The following is a 26903-nucleotide window of genomic DNA, read 5'->3' as shown; positions in this document are numbered from 1 at the left end:
AGCTCAAGATGGTAGAAATCATTAGGATCGAGGAGGCCTTGGGAAGATGTTTGAATGCATAATTATAAGGGCAGACTTCTGTGAGGCCGGCAGTAACTGCTACAGCTAAGTAAATCACAAATTTAATGTTGTTAAAAAGCAAACCATTAGGCCAGGTGCCGGTGGCTTACACCTGTAATCCTAGCTACCCAGGAGACTGAGATCTGAGGATCAAGGTTCAAAGTCTGCCCAGGAACTAAAGTCTGAGAGACTCATCTCAGATTAACCACCAGAAAACCAGAAGTGGCACTGTGGCTCAAGTGGTAGAGTGCTAGGCCTGAGTTGAAGAGCTCAGGGACAACACCCAGGCCCAAAGTTCAAGCCCCATGGCCAACCAAAAAAAAAAAAAAAAAAAATAGCATTGGCCAGGTACCAGTGGCTCACATCTGCAATCCTAGCTTCCAGGGGGCTGAGATCTGGATCCAATTCTAAGCCAACCCAGGCACAAAAGTCAATGAGACTCATCTCCTGTGAACTGAAAAAAAGCTAGACCATGGAGCTGAAGCTCAAATTGTAGAGGGAAGCCTTCAACAAAAAATCTCAGGACAGCACTCAGGCCCTGAATTTGAGCCCCACAACTGGCACAAAACCAAAACAGCAACAAAAGTCTAAGCTTCTTATTCAAGTGCAGATCAAGAATCTAAAACCTGGGCTGGAAATGTGGCTCAGTTGGTAAGAATGCCAGCCAATGAGAAACAGCATCAGGTACCAAGTTCAAGACCTGGTCTCAGACCAAATATTTACAAAGGAAGAATCCAAAACCTGACTTACTCACTGTTACTGAAAACCTAAGCAATAAAATACTTTCGCCACCATTCAAATAATACAATACTTATTTAGAACACTCTAGCCAAAAGAAAAATGAGTTATTAGTATACCTTAGTAGTTAATTTACCCACATACTAGTTAACGAGGTGTTCATTTGCTCAAGTAATTAAGGGAAATTTTACTGAACATCCATGACTATGTGGCTAGGCTCTATCCCAGTAAGGTGTGATGATAGTTCCTATTGACAAAAACATTTTCTTTAAAACACTCGACCATATACTGTTTAGGCCCTTGAATAACATCTTGCAGCAAGAGGCTCCTTCAGCATGCTGTACTCCCACTCCCATGTAAGCATCCCATCCTTTCCTAGATAATTTCAGGTACACTATTCAGTAGCTGTGTAGGAAGAGCTGACAGTTATGAAGACTTGGTATCAAACTGAAGGTTTCTTAACTAATCTCTATTTCCTAATTTCTCAAAGAAGCTCTCCTCTGGTACATTTCCACAAGTATTTTCTTTAAAAGGACAAGCAATTCGGGGGCCGGGAGTTTGGCCTAGTGGTAGAATGCTCGCTTCCTATTCACCAAGGCCCGGGTTCAATTCCTTGATACTACATACGTAGCAAAAAGCCAGAAGTGGTGCTGTGGCTCAAATGGTAGAGCTGTAGCCTTGAGAAAGCCCAAGGACAGTGCTCAAAACCTGAGTTCAAGCCCCAGGACTGGCAAAAAAAAAAGACAAACAAGTCAGTCCCCTTTAAAAAAAAAATCTAAGTATATTTATTTCTCCCCCATATGACATCTTCATTAAAGAATCAGCCCTTCTGAAGAATGACACACCAGTTTCCCTGATCGTAGTAGCTTTTCAGAATGCTGACATTCCCCAGTGTCTGGCAAGCAGCTTCCAACTCCCCACCACAGAACACATGGTAGTACCGGTGACAGATAGGACTTGAGTTCTGGGGTTCGATGGAACCAAATGGCACAGTGGCCTTATCTTTACCAGTGTTCTTTTTGAGGTGCCAGGGAACCAGAACATCTTGAGAATGAAAAGAAGTCCTATTAGTATGAATAGGCAGCTCTGAACTGGTTCCTCTCCTTGATTTACCCTCTCCTCCCTTCTGAGCATCATTCGTGGAGAGAACAGAAGATGCTGAGTCTTGATGAACCTCGCCTAGCCGGTGGTCCGCACGCACTCCTTCTGTGGATGTAGCACGGGCTATCTCCTCTTTCGTTCCTTGGTTAATTCTGTTTCCTCTAAGATACTTGGACTTCTGATTGTTATATTCTTGTTCCATTGCCCACACATAAATCAGTGCTGTCCCACCAGGCCTCAACAGTCGAACAAGTTCTTGGATAGCTGCCACTCTACGCTCCTAATAAATTAAAAAAAAAGCACATTGCCATTTATCAACCTGAAGGATATACCAAGAACAAAAATGTAAAGACATAATAAACTGCAGAACAAAATGTTTTATAGAAGACAGTAAATTTTTTGTTTTAAGGGAGGAACATTTTATTCTTTAAGAGGGAAAAAAGTGCTGAGGAAGGGGAAAAGGGAGAGTTTAATTTGTATCTATCTCCCCTGTAATTTTCCATAAGTGGCTGGCTCAGATACATGAAACAACTAACTGTTGGGTCCATGTAGAGCTGTGAGCAGTAGGATGTCATGCATTTAGGTGAAGCATTGCATTTATGGGATGCTTGTTTTTAAGAGCTATGTGCAAACTCCTTCCACGTCCAGCCGTGAAGTAACCTATATGGATTCTCCTGCTGAAAGAAGCCACAACATCTGGATGAAGCACAGTCTGAGTGTCCCTTCATCCCAACTGCTTGAGACCACACTTTCATATTTCTGGATCGTAACATATTTTCTTCTTTTTGTTTTTTTGCCAGTCCTGGGCTTGAGCTCAGGGCCTGAACACTGTCCTTGGACTTTCTCAAGGCTAGAGCTCTACCACGTGAGCCTCAGCACCACTTCTGGCTTTTATTTTTCTACTTATGTGGTACCGAGGAATCAAACCTGGGTCTTCATGCATGCTAGGCAAGCACTCTACCACTAGGCCAAACTCCCGGCCCTGGTAGCATATTTTCATATTCACAATGGATATCGAGATGGGAAGCAAGTCTAAACACAAACCTCATTTTATAGTTCATATACACCTTCCACCCACAGGTGTGCACAATATAGTTCGGGTGCCTATGTTTTGGCAGCTACTATTCATCATAAGAGGTCAGGTGTTGATTAGTATCATAACAGTGTGCACAGTTGTTCCACATTTGGGGGAAATTTTTGATTTTCAAGTTAAGCATACACAAACATTGTATAAAAGAGTTGCTTAAGGTCTGGGAATGTGGCTTAGTGATAGAGTGTTTGCCCAGCATGCATGAAGCCCTGGGTTTGATTCCTCAGTACCACATAAACAAAAAAAGACAGAAGTGGCACTATGGCTCAAGTGACAGAGCACTAGCCCTGAGCAAAAGAAGCCCAGGGACAGTGCCCAAGCCCTGAATTCAAACCCTAGGACAGAGGGGGGAAAAAAGAACAATTGCTTAAAGGCTGAGGTAAAATCCAGCAGACTCAACCACAAATAATCCTGATGAGAATCTGTTAATCCAGTGTAGGGAAAATAGAATGTGGACAGAATATGAAAGTCTCACTGGCCTGAGGAGACAAGGTCAGAGTACAGCAAGGACAAAGCAATTGAGAACTGGAAGGAGGAATCACAAAGGAGGAACTGCAGGGGAGAGATTCTCAGAAATTCAGTGGAGGGGTTGCCGGGACACTAAAATATCTAAGCGAATATTTAAGTAGCCAAACAATGCAGAAAAAGGAATGGAAGCAGGACATGGCACACATAATTCCAGCACTCCGGAAGCAGAAACAGAAGGACCCTAAGTTGAGACTATCCTGGGCTATGGATACATTCTAGAAAAGCCTTGGAGGAGAAAAAAAGTGGAAACAAATGAGAGTTAAGACAGGTTCCAAGTCGGTAAAATCCATGAACTTCTTTTGACAGCTAAGTTACTAGTTCTTGAAGGACGATTAATACTCACTGCAGATGCAAAGTGGTGGATGACGGCAATCGAGATGCAAGCATCACAGGAGCCCGTGCGCATGGGGACCGCCAGCGCATCGCAGACAAACGCCTGAAACTGCCTCTCTCTACAGATGGTTACTAGGCTCTCACTGCGATCACAGCCAACCTACACACACAGCACAGGAAGAAAAGCATTTCATTACACTATGTGTGAGTGTCACGAGAAATCCACCTTACAGTCGTGAGAAAGATTTCCGATTGGTGTATAATCTCCTTAAAGTCACTACACAGGTTTCATGTTCATTATAAAATGGCTCTTAATGCTAAAACAATGTCAGAATAAATCATTGTTCAAAGCAACACTTACTACCTTAACATATCAAACAGAAGTCAAATTAGCGAATGGAAACAAAATAACAAGAAAAAAAAATTGAGCTGGGCCCAGTGGCTTGCACCTGTAATCCTAGCTACTCAGGAGGCTGAGATCTGAGGATCATGTCTCAAAGCCAGCCCAGGCACTAAAGACCATGAGACTCTTATCTCAAATTAATCACTAGAAAACAGGAAGTATGGCTCAGGGATAGGGCAGTAGCCTGGAGCTGAAGCACTCAGGGACAGCACCCAGGCCCAGAGTTCAAGCCCCTTTTGTCTTTTGTCAAAAGACAAAAAAAAAAAAAAAAAAAAAAAAAGAAATGACTGTAGTCAAAAAGGAAAAGCCAGGGGCCGGGAGTTTGGCCTAGTGGTAGATTACTTGCCTAGCATGTACAAAGACCCAGGTTCAATTCCTCGGTACCACATACATAGAAAAAAAAAAAGCCAGAAGTGGTGCTGAAGCTTAAGTGGTAGAGTGCTAACCTTGAGAAAGTCCAAGGACAGTGCTCAGGCCCTGAGCTCAAGCCCAGGACTGGCAAAAAAAAAGAAAGGAAAAGTCAAATTTGCTCCAACTCATCATCATTCCCAGTCAGATCTTTCTGCCATATGACACATCTAAAAATAAATTTATCCCATATACACAGACGTTTAGTCTACCTGAGGGAGCTGCAAATATGGCACGGGGAGGTTATAAGAATACCCGCCCCCCTATATATACCACGGTGTGAGGCCCCAGACCAGGTGGGGGAGTTCACTGCCTACTTCTTTATACTCTGAACACACATCACATTGACAGTCATAATAATCACTACAATTCCTTTGTTTTTCCAACAATTTTTTTTCTTTCCAACAAATTCTTTTGTTGTACCCAACACCAAAGAATAGTAAAATTGCTTATTTTATTTTTAATGAAGTTGAGTCTTTCCTTGCTCAACTGCTAACATTATCAAAATGAAATGCTGAATTCAAATGGTGTAAGCAGTTTGGAACCTTTAACTGCAACAAACCAGCCAAAGGAATAAGGTTATCAAGGTTGTCAGGGAAGTAAGAATCTCAGAAGCCTCGGTTTCTTATTCAAAAGTATGCTTATCTGTTTTGTGTTAGAAAACAAAATTTAAACCCAACGGAGAAAAACACTACAAATGATGGAATGCCCATAAATGTCTAGGAGAATAAAACAGAGTTGGAATAGTTTTCAACTTGTTCATTACACATTTTCTGTGACTGCCTAGAAAGGAACATACATCACCAAAAGAAAGGTCATAATGACTATTCTAAAAAACGAAGCCAGATACAACCCCACTTGCCATGTATAATTCCTTATTGATGCCAAGGTACTTTCCATTTCCACATCCAATATCGGCCACTATGGATCCACTTGGCAAAGCCTTCAGAAACTCAGCAATGCATGGCCAAGGGCTGTGCCTCGTGCTGCTGAAGTGCCCAGCAATCTCCTCGTACACACGGTGGACATACTTCTGCTCCAGCTGGGATGCTTCTTTATCACTCTCTGGAAATGATGGAAGCATCTCTTTCCTCTGGCCGTCACAGACCTGAGAATAATCTCAATGAAAAAATAAAATAAACCTTGAATTTTCATCCAAAATTATTTAAAAGGTATAAGATTTTCTTTAAAAAAAAAAGAATGCAAATTTGATCACTGAAAATGATTACTGAAACATTTCCCAGGCACTAGTGGCTCATGCTATAATCCTAGCTATTCAGGAGGCTAAGATATAAGGATCACAGTTCAAAGCCAACCTGGGCAGGAAAGACCATGAGATTTATCTCCAAATAGCCACCAAAAAAGCTGGAAGTAGAACTATGGCTCAAGTGGTAGAGTGTTAGGGCTTGAGCATAAAAACTCAGGGACAGTGCTCAGACCCTGACACCAGCCCTGGACTGGCACAAAGAAAGGCAGGAAGACAGAGGAGGGAAAGACAGAAAGACAAAGAGATAGTGAGAGGGAGGAAGAGAGGAAGGGAGGTAGGAAAGGAAAGAAAATGAAACATTTTTCTCAATTCTATGAAAAACAGGAATGATGTGCTTACATAAACAGCAACCTTTTTGTTTTCCCCAGTCCTGGGGCTTGGACTCAATACTTGAGCACTGTCCTTGGGCATCCCTCAAGGCTAGCCCCTACTACTTGAGCCACAGCACTTCTAGCTTTTTCTGTGTATGTGGTACTGAGGAATCGAACCCAGGTCTTCATGCATGCTAGGCAAGCACTCTACCACTAGGCCAACCTCCTGGCCTAGTTACATTTTCTTGGCACATAGTTTTGTGGTTCCTCTTAGTCTTTAAAAACTCACTAACCCACAAACAACTGTTCATCTGCTACAGTCGCCTGCTATGGAACAATCTGTCAACTCAATTTCCCTGCTGGGTTACTAAAAGGTGATTCAGAAACCTGCAAGGACTCTAATCCTAGCTACTCAGGAGGCTAAGACCTGAGGATCTTGGTTCAAAATCAGTCCAGGCACTAAGGGTCATGAGATTCTTATCTCCAATTAACCACCAGAAAACCAGAAGTGTGGCTCAAGGGGTAGGGGGATAGCCTTGAGCTGAAGAGCTCAGGGACAGCACCTAGGCCAAGAGTTCAAGTCTCCTGACCGACAAAAAAAAAAAAAAAAATCCAGTAAAGAAAATACTTTCTTAGCACTTGACTCTGGAGAAAAACTAAGCTTGAGATAGCAGCCCCTGCTTTCAAAGAATCTGAACTCTAATGGGGGTGGTTCAAAAAAATGTAGACTACAGGAAATGTTAGGAGAAAAGTTAGGGAAGCTTTTCTTAGGTATTGATGATACCTTAAAGGATTTTTCATACTAGATCTACTCCATTTTACCTAAAAGTGGAATTATATACTTACTACAGTTACAAGGTGTGCGTCTTACTCTCCTAAATGTAAAGGAAGTCCGTACTCCTCTCTTGTTTAGAGTTAAGTCTCCAATATCAGAGGTAATAATTCCACTTCTGTAATGCTCAGATGCTTGAACAGTATCAAATTTTCTGGGTGTGATTCTAAAAACAAGAGGCAAAATAACTTGCTTAACATTTAACATTGTAGGTCTGAAAGATGCTTCAAGTCATTAAAAAAATTGAAGGAAAGAGCAAATTTCTAAGAACTTATTGCAAATATTTACTGGATTTCCTGAATTGTCAAATTTTTTTGATGTTTTAGAATTTAAATTTCACACTATCTATATAGCAATTCTTTTTCTTTTTTTGCCAGTCCTGGGACTTGCAAACTCAAGGCCTAAGCACTGTCCTTGCACTTTCTCAAGGATAGAGCTCTACCACTTGAGCCACAGCACCACTTCTGGCTTTTTCTATGTATATGGTAACAAGGAATTGAACAGAGTTCATGCATGCTAGGCAGGCACTCTACCACTAGGCCAAACTCCTGGCCTCTTTATAGTAATTCTTTTTTTTTTAATTAAAGAATTTATTAACATTGATTTTTACATCATATTTCAAATGACATGTTTAACAAACAAGTATTCAAGAAGTGAATCTCCATATACAATCACTAGCACTTAGATTTTAGAACACAATTAAAATTAGGCTGAAGGGGCCAGGAGTTTGGCCTAGTGGTAGAGTGCTTGTCTAGCATGCACGAAGACCAGGGCTCGATTCCTCGATACCACATACATAGAAAATAGCTGGAAGCGGTGCTGAGGCTCAACTGGTAGAGCTCTAGCCTTGAGAAAGCCCAAGGACAGTGCCCAGGCCCTGAGTTTAAGGCCTAGGACTGGCAAAATAAATAAATAAATACATACATACATATAAGACCTCCTCATGACTTCTGTTGGAATTATATTGAGCCATACATTAGTTTGGGAACATAAGTTTCCTATCTGTGACCACAACACCTTTATCTGTTTACTTTGGTCTCCTCTCACTTTCCACCACTGTGACAAAATGCCATCAGGAACATGAAGAAGGATTTATTATGGTTCACAATTTCATAGCGTTTAGTCAGTCCATCAAGGTGGATGGAGAGGGGATGGGAAGGTAGACTGCTTACCTGAGGGTAGTCAGGAAACAGAGGTGCTGTGCTAGGGGCTTTTCTCCTCCCTGCCTTCTCATAGTCACACCAGAAGCAGGCTTCACCCAACTCCCGGGTGTGTCTCAATCCAATCAAGACAAGAGTAACCAGCACAATATCTTTTGTCAAAGGAAAAAGTTCCTTTCTTTTCCGGGTTTGCTGATTATCCTCTATGCTGTATTGCTATCCTCTGTGCTAAATGAACTATATTGAGCCACTGACAACAGTTCCAAATATTGCCAATACATAGCAATACTCTTTGTTTCAGAAAAGCAGTGTTTTCTTTCATTCTTCTGGAAACACATATTCTCACTCAATGTAGCTTTCTACTGCCTACTTTTGGTAGACACAAGTTTAAGAAACATTTAATTTTCCCTTAATTCTGTTTTAAGATTTAAAAAAAAAAGCAACAAACAGTAGGGCAAGCTCAGTGATTGTGAGAAACCTGACAAGTTTGATCATCATGACCACTGCCATGTGTTGGCAGAATGATGACTGACCAGAGATCCTGACCAAGGGGCAAGAACAAAAACGAAACTACACCCCAAACTAATAGGATAACTAACAGCGAGACACTGCCATTTCCTCTGAGACCACACTCTGGTTACTGAAGGTGAGTGACTGTCCTTTCAGAGCCAGCATTAACCACCACTGCTTCCCCACACCTGACCCACACACTTGCTGCCAGAAGACAAAAAAAAAACATAATGGGGGTGGTGGATAATAAATGACACTAACACTCACACTGGATTCAAGGAATAATAGGAAGGCAGAGAAACTCTGTGGACCTAGATGAGAAGACCTCTCATCTAAGGAATAACAATACTATTCAGTCTCAATAATATGAGGAAAAGCTATCTTCTCTGTCAAACCAAATGGCTCCATTTGTAACAAGGCACCATTCTGTACTGATATTTCCTGGACTTATTTGCTTCTTGACTTCAAATGTAACTATCAGCTGTGTTGTTTGTAACCAGTCAGCAGTGTCAAACAGGACCTTTTTCACTGCTGGTTGGAGTGATTTCTAACTTCTTTGCATTATCCCATCACTCTGATAACCAATTATGAATGGAATGTGAGCCTGACGCCTATCTAAACAAGAAGGGATAAACACAGAGAAGACTGCCCCAGTAAGTCTGTGTAACCCTGGGGAGAGTGGCCAGGCACCTTCTGCACAGAAACAGATTGCCTTGATGAGATTTCCTTTATCTCATTAATCTCTATTTTCTGACACTGGAGAGGCATGTCGTTCCAATAATGAATGAGAGCTGCCAAGTAATAGTATGACTGCAGACTCAGATCTCAGCTTCCAGGAGCAGCTGTAAATTCAGGCCTTTATATGAAAGCTCATGAACCAAACATGGAAAAAGAACAAGTGTCACAAAGCAGAAGGAACTCCATCACTGAGAGCATGTCAGTACCTACCCATGGGTCCAAAGGTATCTACATTCTCCCGTCATCACCAGCAAACTCCGTCGAGGTAACATCACTTGTACTGTGACACCATCTGGATGCTTAAAATCCATAACAATCTTGAAGTAAAGACATAAATATAAGGATCAATACAAAGTTGCACAGACTCAGAGGATTAGGGATGATGCATTTCTGGCCATTAGATAGGAAAGCATAATCACACTAGTTCTCAAAAACTTCTGTGTCTATACTAGTCAACTGAAAAAGAAAAAAATATATACTTTATCCACTAAAATTTGGACTGAGCAAATCTGATGTGAGAGTGAGGAATCTGCATTACTTCCAATGAGGAATGATCCCATATATTACAAAGCCGGTAGGTCGTTTGCTTTGTAAGGCAATGGTGAGCACACAGGACTGTGGAGCTGCCACAGACAGCTCCACAGTGAGACTTTTATGCAGCCACATGACTCCAACAAATCATTTCCTCCTCTACTATGCCCAAGTTTTCTCAAACCATTACAGGATTGTTACAATCATTATATAAATTATATATGAATACAAGTATATGATATATATATATACATATTTATATATATACCATTTGTGTCTGGCACATAGCCAGACAAAAAAGCAGCAGCCATTTATTTTTACTTTATACTGCATTTTTTACAAGTTTCATAGTAAATAGTGTTTTCATAAACAACTTAATATTTCTTTTTTTTTCTTTTTTTTGTCAGTCGTGGGACTTGAACTCGGGGACTGGGTGTTGTCCCTGAGCTCTTCAGCTCAAGACTACCACCTTGAACCAAAGTGCCACTTCCAATTTTCTGGTGGTTAAATGGAAATAAGAGTCTCATAGACTTATTAGTGCCCAGGCTAGCTTTGAACCGCAATCCTCAGACCTGAGTAGCTAGGATTACAGGTGTGACGGTATGAACCACTGCATCCGGCTTCTTCTTTCCTTTTTCTTTCTTTTTTTTTTTTTTTTTTTGGTTGCTGTGCCAATTCTAGGGCTTGAACTCAGGGCCTGGGCATTACCCTTTGGCTTTCTCAAGGTTAGCACTCTACCACTTGAGCCACAGCACCACTTCCAGCTCTTTTCTGTGTATGTGGTATTGAGGAATCTAATTCACATCTCCGTGCCTGCTAGGCGAGCACTCTACCAGCAGGCCATATTTCCATTCCCATAACTTATTATTTCTATCAGAGTAAGTTCACAAGCACAGGTGTGAATATTGAAGTCTTTAACACAGACAAACAAACAATCTTCCAAAGAATGGACTAATCTACACTCACAAAATCAATACTTTTGCCAAGACAGGAATATGATTTTCTTTTAAAATATTTAATTATTAAAAAGTAAATAAATAAATCATATTCCATTAATTTGCAAATCACTGCAAATTGAAATTTGCATTGTTGTTAATCTTTTGCTTTTTGGAAGAGTCTACATTTTCATTTTGAACTGGGCTCTACAAATTATATAGCTGCCCTGGAAGTTCTGAAATTATTTATGTCACCAATCTGTTGCTTTGTGCTTACAAAAGACAAAAACACTACCTATGTCTTTGCTTATAGAGCACTTATCCTGATTAAATATTCATTATGATTTTACTTTATTTTCTGTCATTTTTTACATTTAAGCCTTTAGACCTCTGAAATTTATTTCAGCATTAATTTGAAAGCCTCATTTTTTAATTTATGGGAATCATTTTATAATTAAACTGATATTCTCTATGAAAATTTAAATCACAAGAATGCTCATTAAACAACAACAAAGACTTTTTAAAACCCCAGGAAGGATTTATAAACAATTCTTTCCCCTGCAATTATTGAATCATTTTGCCAAGTGACAGCTTTGCCCCACAGGAGGTTTTACCAGTTATTCTTTTTGAGGTTACCTATTTCTTTCACTCTCTGGGATGTCAGAATCAATCAAGATCAAGTCCAAGCTCGTGGGTCACAACTGAGGATAATGTTCCACTCAGAGCAAACAAACAAAAACCCTAAGACTTTCTGATCCTAAACAACCTTTACACAGGCAAAATGCCATCGACTCTATCACTCAGAAAAGGTAAGAATACCTAGGAGAAAAGAACATGAAAAAACAGATCTCTGGCTGGGAATGTGGCTTAGTGGAAGAATGCTTGCCTAGCATGCATGAAGCCCTGGGTTCAGTTCCTCAGTACCACATACAAAGAAAAAGCCAGAAGTAGTGCTGTGGCTCAAGTGGTAGAGTGCTAGCCTTGAGCAAAAGAAGCTCAGGGACAGTACCCAGGCTCTGAGTTCAAGCCCCAGGCAAAAAAACAAAACAAAACAAAACAAACAAAAAACAGATTTCCATGTTTGCTAAACAGAAATGTGGGGAACATCTCTGAAAAAGAAGACAAACAAAGGGCTGGGAGTGTGGCCTAGTAGTAGAGTGCTCGCCTAGCATGCACAAAGCCCTGGGTTCAATTCCTCAGTACCACATACACAGAAAAAGGCAGAAGTGGCACTGTGACTCAAGTGGCAGAGTGCTAGCCTTGAGCAAAAGGTGTCTAAGAACAGTGCCAGGGTCCTGAGTTCAAGCCCCAGGACTGGCCAAAAAAAAAAAAAAAAAAGAAGACAAACTATCCTACTTCTTAGTGGTTAGAATTAGATTGGGACCACTAAACTCTTGGGAGAACCCCTAAAAGTGTCCAGACAATACACAACATGATAAGAATGACGTGATTCACAATGAAAGCTAAAAGCTGAGGACAGAGAGAAAATATTTCATAGTTCAAAGGTCATCCAATTCCCACAACCTATCAAATGTAAGTTTCCTGTAGTTTTACTAACTCCTTTTCACACAAATGAAATAGAGTTCACTTTTTTCTTTTTCCTTTTTTACTTTAAATAGCAACGTAAGTATAGCCCATAGTTCAGGAAGGACATACATACACATCTACTATGTCTGGACAAGTAGGAAGGGAAAGACAAGCTCTAAGACACAAAGATCTACAGAACTACAAATGATCTACAAAGAAATTCAGTTCATGTTTTTCTGCTGGATTTACAAATTTAGATTTCTATGAGATCATGACAAAAATTGTTTCTGTGGTAGATAAGAGGAACTAGTTTAAAAAGAAAAAGAAAAAAGTCTGTATAAGCCAGGGGTGAGTGGTTCACACCTTGCTACTCAGAAGGCTGAGATCTGAGGATAGAGGTTCAAAGCCAGCCCAAGCAGGAAAGTCTGAGAGACTTTTATCCCCAGAAAGCCAGAAGTGGAACTATGGTTCAAGTAGTAGAATGCTAAGCTGCTAAGCATTTAGTACAAAAGCTCAGCCACAGTGCCCAGGCTCTGAGTTCAAGCCCCAAGACCACTACAGAAAAAAAAGTTACCGATAAGGATGAGCTAGTACTCAGGTCTTTTGACTTGTCAATGTTGAATATAGTACCAGTACAAACACCTAAGGATGCGAAAATGTACACAGCCTATAATTTTTATTTCTAACCCTGTACTGAAATATTTAATTAGATGGTTAGAACTGTCACTGGGTGTTTATTTCATGTATTTCAATTCTTTGACTGAAAGATTACATAGGAAATCCTAGTTTATTTTTGGAGCTAGTAGTATGCAGCATTAACATTTTGGCATTTTCTGTCTTAATGGTCCAAAATGCCAGCTACATCATAAAATCACCTGTCAGCTTTCTATAAATACAGAAAGGTAGTCTCAGTCTCAGACATTCTGAATTCGAATATATCAGAGTATTTTCTCTGAAAAAAGACAGGAAAGCAACAGTTGAGAACCTCAGGGACCTCAAATATTTAAATACCAAACACAAGCTACAAAACAAAGATGCCTACCATGTTGAAAGATGTAAGAAATAGGCATGAACACTTCAGCAGGCGATGGACATGAATATAGATACCAAACAGATACTCTAACACAGAAAAATACCATGACTAAAAGTAGGTCAGCCAGGAATGAAGTTCATTACAAATTAGACATAACAAAAGAAACTATTTGAAGTGAAGCATGGAGATATAAAAGATAGAAAATAAAGTACAGGAATAAACAATATAGAGAAATGGGAGATGAAGCCAGAGAATGGGACACAAGAAAAATCTGGAGATAATGTATGCTTATGGTAATGTATGAAAAGGGTCATGAAAATTCCAGACATATTTTAGTTTTCTTTTTCTAGGGATGCAGCTACTATCTTTTGCCACTAGGTTGCATTGCTCCAATCTGTATGTCAAAAGTTGACCAAGCTGCACCAAAGGAAACTGGATTTCACGTAATGTAAAATGTATAAAAAATTAAATCTAAAACCAGTTGCCAGTGACTCATGACTGTAATCCTAGCTACTCAGGAGGCAGAGATCTGAGTATCACTATTCAAAGCCACCTAGGCAAGAAAATCTGCGAGACTCATCAAAAACTCAGGTGGAGCTTCAGCACCAGTGGTAGAGAGCTAGCCTTGAGTAAAAAAGCACAGGGACAGCACCCAGACCCTGTATGGGTGAGACATAGGTTGAAAGCTATTTGAAAAATTTGAATATTTACCTCTGACCCCAAACTGAGAGAAACAATCTCATCTTCAAAAGCAGAGTGTGTGTCGATATGAGCAGGAATTCCTGAGGTGGAAAAGAGGATAACTGCTAACTTCATTTTTCCTTTCAGTAGGTTTAGATTTAGTAAATTTGAGTACATGTCGTCTTTCACAATTGTGGTGAAATTGTGGTTTGGCTACCAAGTAAATAATAGTTTTAGCTAAAAGGAAATGTGTAAATGTGACTATACAAAATGAAATCTAAGCAAAAAAAAAGACCTTAATTTCTAGGCTCGAGAGTCACTGGTTAACTAGAATGCTTACCCAGGACCAGCCTGAGAGAAGGATGGGGAAGATAAATAGAAGTTATTTCCCCCTCTTAAATACTGGAGAATAAATGTCATGTGTGAAGGCTAAATATGTCAATAATAAATACATGGCTTCCTCCACAAATATATCAATCTGTATTTGAGCATCTTTTGGTAAAGAAAGTTTGTTACATGTGACGGAATTCAAAGCAAGTAAGACATATTAGGATAAAGTCCTTCCTCAAAGAGCAGTGGAAAGACACATAGGGAGCCACAATAAGCAACTAAAATCCATCATGATGCCTGACAGGGTAACACTCACCTGTAATTCTAGCACTCAGGAGGCTGAGCCTGGAATATCATAGTTCAAGACTAGTCTATACTACACAGCAACAAGTTGTATGAAAATAAAGGCAAAACCAACCAACCAACAAAAAGCCTTGACAACAATCAGAAGGTGCTGCTCACAAATCTGAGAAACTTGTAACCTCAAGATTTCCACAAACATGTCATCCTAGAATTGTTTTCACATTCCGAAGATCACCCAAATCGTCAGCCTCAATTATACATATTTTATGTTTTTCAAGCATTCATCTCCCTAAATAAAACACTGAAAGAGACAAAATAACAACAAACCATACATAGTAATTTATGTTGGTTTCTTTCCACTCTGTAATGGAAGTTCCTATAGGGACTCAGACCAATACAGGAAACAAACATGAGCAAAGAAATCCAATTCAGCTATATAACCTTCTTCTTTTTTGTTTGGTAGGACTTGAACTCTAGGCCTAGGCACTCTCCCTGAGTGATTCAGCTTGAAGTTATAGTCCTACCCCTTAAGCCACAGTGTCACTTCAGGTTTTCTGGAAAGAAGAGTCTTACAGACTTTAATGCCTGGGCTGGCTTTGAACCGTGATCCTTCGATCTCAGCCTCCTGAGTAGCTAGGATTACAGGTGTGAGCCACCATGCCCAGCCAAGCTATATAACCTTCTTAATTTTGAAATATGTGACTGGAATTTTCAAAAAAATACTTACCATGTCCAGGTTCATACTGATTTATGGTCAACTGATCAGGTTTATGTTTAATGTAACCTTCCTTCAGCCATTTCTCCAAAAGGTGCTCACAAATGTCAGGAAGGCCTAAAGTCAGTGATCACAAAAAAATATCTATATAAATAGAATTTTAAAATATTTATATAACATGCCCAAGAATTTCAAAAATCAATGTGAGAAAAAGAACACAACTCTTCTTATCATACACCAGAAATACTTATATATTTAGATGTAAACACATTTTGCATAGGATTATCCAAGTCTATGCAGAATTATTAATAAATATCTTTCTAAGCAAGAATTAATATGGGGGAAAGATAGTAGACACAAGATGCGCTTTAGTGTTATCCATATGATTAAATTTTTTCTAACAAAATTGTACCACTTAGCTAGTTTAAATGCTTTTGTGTGGGCCATGGGGCTTGAACTCTAGGCCTGCGCTTTGTCCCTGAGCTCTTCAGCTTAAGGCTATAGCCCTACCCCTGTAACCACAGCCTCACTTCCCATGTTCTAGCGGCTAATTGGAGATAAGAGTCTCACAGACTTTAGTGCCCGGGCTGGTTTTGAACAGCGATCCTAAGATCTCAGCCTCCAGAGTAGTTAGTATTACAGGCGTGAGCTACCTGGCCTGACATTTAAATGCTTTTTAAAAAAACTTAATACACTGACTCAAGGGATGCCTACAAGAGATAATGGATATTGCGTTGAATTTGTAGATAGCCCTCGGCTAGATTGTCATTTTCACAATGTCAATTCTTCCAATCCAGGAGCATGGGAGGTTTTTCCATTTCCTTAGTTCTGCTTTAATTTCCTTTTTTAGGGTTTTAAAGTTTTCATCAAAAAGGTCCTTTACATTCTTAGTTAAGCTAATTCCTAGGTACTTTATTTTCTTTGAGGCTATTGCAAAGGGAGTTGCTTTCTTGATTACTGCCTCGTTCCTCTCACTGTTGTCGTAAAGGAAGGCAGTTGATTTTTGAGGGTTAATTTTATACCCTGCTACCCTTCCAAAGTTTTGAATCAGCTCAAGGAGCTTGGGAGTAGAGTCTATAGGATTCTTTAAATACAGAATCATGTCGTCTTCAAAGAGGGATAGTTTTACTTCCTCTTTCCATATTTGGATCCCCTTTATGCTTGCTTCTTGCCTTATTGCACTGGCTAGGAATTCTAATACTATGTTAAAGAGGAGTGGAGAGAGTGGGCATCCTTGACTCGTTCCTGATTTTAGAGGGAATGGCTTTAGCTTTTCGCCATTAAGTATAATACTAGCTGTGGGTTTGTCATACACAGCCTTTATTATATTGAGGAATGTTCCATGGATTCCTAGTTTCTCCAGAGCTTTTAACATAAAGGGGTGTTTGGATCTTGTCAAATGCCTTTTCCGCATCTATTGAGACAATCATGTGATTTTTGTCCTTGCTCCTGTTGATGTGTTGAATTATGTTGATTTGCGTATGTTGAACCAGCTTTGCCTCCCTGTGATGAATCCTGTTTGATCATAGTGTATAATTTTTTTGATAAGTTGTTGTAACGGTTAGCCAGTATTTTGTTGAGAAGTTATGCATCGATGTTCATCAAAGAAATAGGTCTATAGTTCTCTTTCTTTGATGAATCTCTGTCTGGTTTGGGGATGAGGGTTATACTGGCTTCATAGAATGAGTTCGGTAAAGAACCTTCATTTTCAATTTCGTTGAAGAGCTTGAGGAGTATTGGTGTGAGCTCTGCTTTGAAGACCTTATAGAATTCAGCTGTGAATCCATCTGGCCCTGGGCTTTTCTTAGGTGGCAGGTCTCTTATTGCTGTTTCTATTTCAGTGCTTGAACTAGGCCTGTTTAGTTGGGTTAGTTCTTGGTTCAGTGTGGGTATGTTAACATTGGCTAGGAACTCATCCATTTCTTCTAGATTCTCAAATTTGTTGGCGTAAAGGTTTGAGAAGTATTCCCTCATGATATTCTGGATCTTGGTAATTTCTGTCGTGATTTTACCATTTTCGTCTGCGATTTTGTTTATTTCGATATGCTCTTTTCTTTTTTTGGTAAGATTTGCTAAGGGTTTCTCAATTTTGTTAATTCTTTCAAAGAACCAACTCCTTGTTTTGTTGATTCTTTCTCTAGTTTTTTTGGATTCCAATTCATTTAATTCTGCTTTGATTTTAATAATTTGCTTCCTTCTGCTGGGGTTAGGGTTGGTTTGTTGCTCTTTTTCCAGGAGCTTAAGGTGAGACATTAACTTGCTGGTTTGCAATTTTTCCAGCTTGTTGTTGTAGGCACTCAGCATAGCAAAAATATGGAACCAACCTAGATGTCCCTCAGTTGATGAGTGGATCAACAAGTTATGGTATTTGTACACAATGGAATTCTATGCTGCTGTCAGAAAAAATGACATCGCCCCATTTGTTAGGAAATGCAAAGTCTTAGAAAAAATCATATTAAGTGAAGTAAGCCAGACTCAAAGGAAATTAGGCTCAATCTTCCCCTCATTTGTCATAATCAGTAGAAACCTTGGGCTCTACTAGCAGAGATCTGCAATAGAGCAAAACCTTGATACATAAGGCCATATAGTATGAAGCTAATTGAAAAGACCTCCAGGATATTGAAACAAAAGCCATACAATGAATGATTGTTGTCCTTAATGTACTATGTTATCTCTCATCTCTTTTGCTGTCCCTTGGTTATCTCTACTGTTACAGTATCTCACTTTGTTATCTGACATATTGGATTTATTTGTATTTGGTTATTTGAAATTGGATAGAGAAGGGGGGAAACCAAGATGAGGGGGGGGGAGGGTAATGGGGACCAAGACATGTGAAAGGGTATCAATATATGTGAATTAAGGCACCTTCTATCTGGCAAATATCATGTAACCCTTTTATTAATTACAATTAAAAAAAAGAGATAATGGAAGCATCCAGGCTCAAGTTCTCACATGGCACATCTGAGGAAAAAAATAAAACAAGCACTTACTGTGCATTAACAATTACTCACCCCCAGGTAACGGCTTGTCTTTATCTACATTGTTGTTCTCATAGTGGAACTCATAACCAAAATGTTTTACTCGTCTGTGCTTTAAAAATTTCTGACCTGGGTGAAGAGAATAAAGTACGCTGTTTACAGAAAAACAACCACAGCCCTTTGTATGTTTCAATCAACATTATCAGTAAGGATTAGTTTGGTAACAGTTAACTTTTGTTAACTGCCTAATGATTCTTTAGTGTTTGTGCATCCAGTACTATGACTTGAACTCAATACCTGCTGCTGTCATTTAGCTTTTTCCCTAAAAGTTGGCATTCTACCACTTGAGCCACACTTCCACCTCAAGCTTTTTCTGTAAACTAGAAATAAGAATTTAATAGACTTTCCTGCGTGGGCTGGCTTTGAATAATCCTCAGATCTCAACCTCCTCTTAGCCAGGATAACCATTCTGCTTGTATCTGCTCTTCTCTTATGTCTAGAAGAATAACGAAACACACAGGGTATCTCACATAAACAATGTGAATGGGAAGCATGGGCAAGGCCACGAGAGAACATTAACCTGCTGAGGACTCCAGGAAACTCTGGATGCAGCACTAAACTACCACCCTCCTCTTTCTCAGAAGAGATCTGCCAGGAGACAGGGAGCAAATGTGAGTATGGAAAGGCTTTCACAAATTAACTATACCAATACTAGCAATTCATATTCATGAGTTCAAAGTTTAAAACACATAGTTGTATTGGCGCTATTATTGATGTTTCTAAGTGAGAATTGTGTGACACTGGATCAGAACTGCTTTCAGCGATCTGGAAGAAACTAGTTTTTTGTTTGCCTGTTTTTCGTTTTGTTTTGTTTTGTTTTTTGGCCAGTCCTGAGGCTGAGAACTTGGTGTGGATAGTCAGGCATGGTGTCTCACACCTATAATCCTAGCTACTTAGGAGGCTGAGATCTGAGAATCAAGGTTTAAAGCCAGCTTGGGGACAAAAGATTAACCTCTAGAAAATGGGAAGTGGTGCTTGGCTCAAGGGTAGGGCGGTAGCCTTGAGCTGAAGAGCTCAGGAACAATGCCCAAGCCCAGGGGTAGGGTGGTAGCCTTTAGCTAAAGTGTACAAGGACTGCGCCCAGGTCTAGTTTAAACCCCATGTGACTCACCAAAAAAAAAAAAAAAAACGGCTCGGGAACTGTCCCTGAGCTTTTGTACTCAAGGCTAGCGCTCTGCTCTACTCCATGAACTGAAGCTCTACTTCTGAATTTTTTTTTTTTTTTTGTATGTTAGTGGAGAGTCTCATGGACTTTCCTGCCTGGGCTGGCTTCGAACTGTAATCCTTAGATCTAAGCCTCCTGGGTAGCAAAGATTATAGCCACAAGTACACAGCTGAAACTAGTTTTTAGTAAACCAAAGGTGTAGCAATAACAGAATACTCTGCAGAGACTTCTAAATATACATTTTACTTACAGTGTTTACTGTCTGCGTCTTCTGCCCAATTAACACTTTCCAATAGCATCTTCTCATCCTCAGAAGAAATGATTTCTTCTACAACCAAGAGGCCTGGGGGCAAGTCATGAAGCACCAACGGCTTCCACTCTGCTAGGGGATATGGGGATAAACAGTCACCTATGAAACCTAAAGTACCATAGATAAATGATTTTGCCCAGTATCCATTTACCAGCTTTTATCCTCCCAATCCTCATTTTCAGAAATACAAAGGCTGAAATACACACAGCACACACGGAAAGTGCAAATTCAAGAGCAGGATCAGAATTGCATGCATTTTACTGGGGGGCTTCAGTTCCTTTAGTAAGAACAGTAGGGGGGGCCAAGAGTGTGGCCTAGTGGTAGAGTGGTTTAGCATGCACGAAGACCGAGTACCACATACACAGAAAAAAGCCAAAGGGGTGCTGTGGCTCAAGTGGTAGCATTCTAGCCTTGAGAAAGCCTAAGAACAATGCACAGGCAGAGTTCAAGGCCCGGGACTGGCAAAATGAAAAAAGAAAAAAAGAAACAGTACAGCAATATTCCATCCAAGCATGCATGAGTGAGTTACTTTCAAACCTCAGGGATAAAGGTTCTCATAAAAGTCACAACACTGCACTTCTAGTCAGAAGGCAACATTATCTCTGGACATAGAATCCAAGAATAGAAACACCCCATTTTGCTCTGTTAATAGTATCATAAGAAATATATACTGAGAAATATGATTTTTAGTTTAGTTTAAAAAAAAAAAAAAAAAGCTAGGCACCAGTGGCTCGTGCCTGTAATCCTAGCTACTCAAGAGACTGAGATCTGAGGATCACCATTCAAAGCCAACTGGGACAGGAAAGGAAAGTTTGTGAGACTCATATCTCCAATTAACCACCAAAAAGCTGAAAGAAGAGCTATGGCTCATGTGGTAGATCATTACTTGAATACAAAAGCTCAGGGACAGCACTCAGACCTTGCATTCAAGCCCCAGGGCCAGCATAGAATAAAAAGTATGTGACAATGGGTCTGCTTACCAGAAGTCTGTTCATTTAATAATAACTGAGTCCTCCCCCCAGACATATACACTTTTGCTTATAGTAAGAAAATCCACACAAAACCAAGAACCATTTCATTACAATACCTTTTTCCACAAAATTCAAGTACAGAATGATCTTCTGTCCTAAATCATCCACTATTTCTTTTCCATGGAGGGCCACATAAGCTCTCTTGGCTTCTTCTGTTGTCTTGTACATAATGAAGGCATAGGGTTTGTTGGGTGGCATTAAGAGAGCATCCACAGTTCCCCACGCCTGGAAAACCGGGAATAGCTGCTGCCTACTCACACCATTACCCAGACCACCGTTGGCAATGACCAGGTTCTTCAAAGCAAAAGGAACAGATAATTGACAGCAACATCCCTCTCTTAAAATAAGGTTATTTTTAAATACTACTTCTACATACATTATGTAGGACGGAAAGAAAAATAATTTCTTTGTGATGCTTATTTGGTTGCCTAATTTCAAAGACTGAGATCAATTTACTAATATATCGGGGGGGGGGGAAGTATTCCTGTGCTATAAACATGTATTTCTAAATAGTAAGATAAAATAGCAATTTTGTAATAACCATAAATGCAAATGCATTACTCAAAACACCTCACTGTCCCTCATGTATTCTCTTATTTAATTTCTGCCATCAGACTTTGTAAGTAAGGTCTAGCATATGAAAATGCTTTACAGCTTATAGTCAAGATACTTTATATCACAGATTGGGAACAGAAGAAACGTATTAGGGTATAGAAGATCCAACTTTAAGTGTCTAGTCAACTACTGAAGAATTTATATTCATAATTGTTCTCAAATCTTTAGTTTTCCCAACATAAATTTTTTTAGATCATTAAATACAATAATGAATATAAGTACGCTTTATTAACATGTATTCAACTAATAAAACCAATAGAAACTTAAAAGCTAGAGTGTGTCCCAAAACAGAAAGTTAGCAGGTCCTAAAACATGTACATTTAATATGAATTTAATATATAAATAAACAATTGCAGCTGTGAACAATTATTAACAAATATTAATATAATATAGTGAGATATTTGTAAGCAAGTAGTAATTGTAGTTTTATGTTACCTGAGTGGCATAGGACACTGTCTCAATGCCTTCATGTCTTAGGAGGGTATTTCTGGCTTTATTCTGTTTCCTTAAGAACTTCCTTTCAGTTTTTCTGAGTTTCAAGTTACTTTGATGACTGATGTCCATAGTGATACTTTATAAAGAAAAACAAAAGCAAATAAGGTTGATATGATATATCCCATAGTGGAGATATATATATATCCTATAGTGGATAAACATCTTTTTTTTTTTTTTGCCAGTCCTGGGTCTTGAACTCAGGGCATGAGCACCGTCCTTGGGCTTTCTCAAGGCTAGGACTCCACCACTTGAGCCACAGAACCATTTCCAGCTTTTTCTATGAATGTCATACCAAGGAATCGAACCTGGATCTTTGTGCATGGTAGGCAAGCACTGTACCACTAAAGCCAAACTCCCAGCACCATGGATAAACATTTCTATGTGATGACTTTTTAAAATTCTTGGTGTACCTTTCATCATCAACCCAAACTAAGACCAAACAGACATGCACCAGCAAAGCTTAAAGACACATAGCAATGCCAGTGAGGGTTCTAAGAAATACTGTACTAATAAGTGATGCGTATTGTTTATGAAGATATACATAAAACATGACATGGACATATGTCACAATCAAAATGTCCAGCAAAGTAAGGAGAATGAGGAAGATGAAAAATAATGCAAAAAAAAATTCAATGAACTGATGTGATTCTACTTGTAATAAAGTTCAAAATCTAAATGCAGTCAGATGTTATTTAGAAATAAATGCACTGTAAAGCTAAAGCAGACGCAAGGAAATATAAGGCACAAAATACAGGAGGATTATTCTAGGGGCAAATAAGAACATCAAAGGCACTGCATAACTTAGACAGTAGGTTTACCTATCTATGACTTTTTAAAACTATGTATGTCACATATCTTCTATTTAAAACTGTGTTTTTACTTTATTGAAATATGTCAGTCATCAAATAACTACTAAGAACTTGCAAAGAGGGCTGGAGGCCTGTCTTAATGGCAGAGCACCTGCTCAGCCAGTATGAGCTCCTAAAGTTCAAACCCCAGTACCATTAAAAAAAAAAAAAAGAATCCCCATAAAGGATCTTACAATCATTCCACATCAGTACCCTACATCATATTTCATCAGAGCATAAGTCTTATTTAAGTTTATCATAACACATGTTAGTTTAACTCCCCCATTCAAACTTCAAAACAGCAAGAACCCCTGCACACTATAGGTATTGAAGGGAAAATAATGTTAAATGAGCAAATGCACACATGCCTATTATGGTCTGCAGCACATGACAGAATATATACTATGTGCTTTCAACAAATTTATGTTAGTTGAAGAAGAAACAAACACTAAATAGTGAGTAAATATGGCTCCTTTAATATAAATACTAATAATATAATGTTTTATGTGCCATGAATTACAAACCAAAAAAGTAAGGTTAACTGAAAAGTTGGAAAGACTTTAAATCACAAGAAAAAAAAAAATCAGAACTGAAGGAGACTCCGAGACAGTCATCTGGAAAAGAAGGGACTCAGAAAGGTGAGCAGATACTGAAACAGAAATAGATATGTCTGGCAAAGGCCATGAGATGTAAGCATATTTCTCATAGAATTGAAAGTCTGATGAACCATCAATCCCACTCAGCACATTTCAAAGTCTTTAAACAAAGAAACTTAGGGGGTGGAATAATTTTTTTAATATTCTTTTTTTTTGCCAGTCCTGGGACTTGAACTCAAGACCTGAGCACTGTCCTTGGGCTTTTCTCAGGGCTAGCACTCTACCACTTGAGCCACAGCACGACATCTGGCTTTATCTGTGTATGTGGTACCAAGGAATCAAACCCAAACTGGAAAGTGAGAAGGAAAGCTGGGAAGAACTGCTGAGTAAGGGAGTGATGAGTCAGACTCAAGATATCAAAATACAACTGGTTTAATGGCAAACCCTATGAAGTGGCTCCTCAAAAAAAGACTGAAGCTAGAAAGCTTGAGGAATCACCATTAGAGGAGGAATATCTGATTGGATATGTCTAACATTGTCCTGATTTTCAGTATTTGTTCTAATATCTGTCCCCTTCCAGTGGACTATGCTCTCTGGGGACAGGTATTACTTTTTTTAGTTACTCCCAGAGAGTCATTCAGTGCTACAAGCCAGAGTAACATAGTACATGAGTCCAGTTTCTCAGCCCCATCACTTACCAGCTGAATGACAGCCCCGGGGATGTCAGTTATACATGTCTGTGCTTCCTTCAAGTAAAAAGGAATAGCGATGAAAATAATTTTTAAAAGTAAAAGTAAAATAATAAATAAATGTAAAGTCCCTCATGGCTTTGTTAAGATTAAATTTTACTGTTATATTACTAATATCACAGAGAACAAGGAATGGGCATAATACAGAATTCTTTTTTCTGAATATTACCCATGAGCAAAGATTGCAAGGTGGCAGAACTGAAAAAGAATAAACACTGGGCCAGGCATTGGTGGTTCACATCCGTGATCCTAGCTGCTCAGGAGCCTGAGAACTGAGGATAATGGTTCAAGGCCAGCCCAGACAGGCAAGGCTGTCATGGGATTCCTATCTCCAATTATCCACCTAAAAATAGGAAGTAGAGCTGTGGCCTTTAAGAAAAAAAAAAAAAAAGCTGACAGCATCCAGGCCCTGAGTTCAAGCCCCAACCATAACAAAAAGGAAAGATGCTGGAATGCTGGATATACGTAAACACTCTGCCACTAAGAGGCTAGCACCAGCAGATGGAGCTCCACAGCCATGTTTTTGCCATCATTTTCCTTTCCTCCTCCATCATGCTATTGTCACATGCGAAGAAAGTCAAATAGCCTTTGAGGCTCATTTTTCCCCATTGCAGTGGGCTGACAACACAATGATTAAAAAGGTGTTAGTGGCCTCAACAAGCAATTAGCAAATAGAGCTTCTAAGGTCTTGTGGGCCCTCTTTTTATCAAGGCCACTTCCCTGGCCAGGGATTTCCACTAGTGCACTGATGCTTGAATATTGCCACATGATAGTGAGGTCACTATTTACTAGGATACTAGCCATGCTAGTCCGGTTCAGTCACTTCCAGCCTGAGCTTATTCTATACATTCTCAATGACTTATTTACTAGCAAGTTTTATCCCCAATACATCCTACTGGAGACTGTCCCCAGTGGCAATGATAGTGTGTGTGTGTGTGTGTGTGTGTGTGTCCATGCCTACTTAAACAAAAGAGCTTACTAAGTAGTGTAGACACACACACACACACACATATTTATGTTTGTGTGTACATATACATATAGGCATATATACTTACATGCCTACGTGTATACATATATATGCCTATAAGTTATATTTAATTACTAGTAAAGATTAGAAAAAACTCAAGTTCCCACCAAACGAGTTCTGGTTTTAAAGTCTAATACAGGTATACCAACGTACACATAAAATCCTTTAAAACCGTGGGTGCTGATGGTCCACGCCTGTAACCCTAGCAACTCAGGAGGCTGAGATCTGAGGATCATGGTTCAAAGCCAGCCAGGGGCATGAATATCAGTGAGATTCTTATCTCCAATTAAACTGCCAGAAAACAATAAGTGGCACTGTGGCCCAAGTGGTAGGGCACACGCCTTGAGCTGAAGAGCTCAAGGACAACACCTAGATCCAGGAGTTCAAGCCCCACGACCAAAAAAATCCTTTAAAACCAACAAGAAATCAGTAATGTGATTACGCTTCCATAGAGGGAAAAAAGGTATATGAGTATAGGAATGAAAGCTCTCTTCCCTTTCCTAACTTATGAATTAGTAGCTATTTAGATTTCATTACCTATTACAGAAAAAAAAAAAAAAGCTCACTTCATGGTTTAGCATCCCTTTGTCACTCTTCGAGGTACACTTCATATATACATTTTGTTACACCCCTTAACAGGAATTTCACTCCCTGAATCCAGCATTTTTTTTGTCTTATTCACTCCACACCTAAACTGGATCTAATACCCAGTGAACATTCACATTTGTTGAATAAACCTCCACGGAATTTGCTATTTTAGCTCCTAAACCTGGCCTGTTGCCCCAGCGCACTGTCCGACGTCTCCCTCCGCTTACCACGACTGCCTGTTCACCCCCTCTGGGTGTTGATTCACTCCACACCACCGCCTCATGGAGGACACACTTGGCAATACGCGTCCAGTGACACTCACCAAAACCACCCCCTGCACACCCCGGGATCGCTCAACCAGGACCACACGAGGACTCAACGACCCCGCAAGCCGGCCCCCAGCCGAGGCCCAGCCCCCGTCCCCGAGGCGAGCCCCGGAGGAACCAGCCCCAGCTCGCAACCGAGCGTCTCCAACCACCGCACGACGCCCAGGCTGCAGCCGGGGGCCCGGAGGCTCCAGCCGGCCTGGGAGCCGCGGCTCGAGGGGCGCCGCGCCAGCCTCGCGGGGACACGCGGGGGACACGCGCGGGGACTGCGCCCGGGCCCCGAGTTCACGCCTCGGGCCTCACACACGCAGGCTGTGCACAGACACTAAGCCATCCCCGACCCAAACACAAACACGCGGGCCCCGGGCCGCAGGCGCGGCCTGCTCAGCCCTCCTTAGGGTTCTGAGCCCCGGCCTCTGCCACAAGAAGATGGATAGAGACTGGCGGGAGGAAGCAAAACAGGCCACGACGTCTGCCCTCAGTTCACACCCCGGCAGCGCTCTCCTCCCCCATCCTCACCCCCTCGAGCCCCGGAACGCCGAGGCGAGCGCTCTCACGTCTCCTTACCTGGGCGCCGCCAT

The 26903-nt window shown here is 40.2% G+C and overlaps 1 protein-coding gene across 1 annotated transcript; it reads right to left on the bottom strand.

Annotated features, from left to right (window-relative positions):
* Positions 1-1554: 1554 nt before the first annotated feature.
* On the bottom strand, positions 1555-26903 carry Alkbh8 (alkB homolog 8, tRNA methyltransferase). The gene is made up of 12 exons (XM_090319583.1): positions 26890-26903; positions 22129-22264; positions 21135-21372; positions 19988-20119; positions 18546-18641; positions 15547-15651; positions 14217-14287; positions 9690-9796; positions 7086-7237; positions 5524-5780; positions 3861-4010; positions 1555-2179 (listed from the first exon to the last, which is right to left on the bottom strand). The coding sequence occupies exons 1-12, from the start codon at positions 26901-26903 to the stop codon at positions 1619-1621; spliced, it is 2019 nt and encodes a 672-aa protein (XP_090175709.1). The 3' UTR covers positions 1555-1618.

This window comes from Megascapheus bottae, chromosome 27 (assembly GCF_031878675.1).
Source record: "Megascapheus bottae isolate mThoBot1 chromosome 27, mThoBot2.hap1, whole genome shotgun sequence".
In the NCBI taxonomy this organism is placed as follows: Eukaryota; Metazoa; Chordata; class Mammalia; order Rodentia; family Geomyidae; genus Megascapheus; species Megascapheus bottae.
Note: the sequence above shows the minus strand (reverse complement) of the source record. Positions and strands in the feature narration are given on the sequence as shown.

Excerpts from the sequence above, each read along its gene's own strand:
- Alkbh8 (XM_090319583.1), bottom strand. Across the intron at positions 18,642-19,987 it reads AGACGCAGACAGTAAACACT|GTCAGAAATTTTTAAAGCAC; the intron begins GTAAGTAAAATG and ends CTCTTCACCCAG. Across the intron at positions 9,797-14,216 it reads CTCTCAGTTTGGGGTCAGAG|ATTGTTATGGATTTTAAGCA; the intron begins GTAAATATTCAA and ends CTTTACTTCAAG.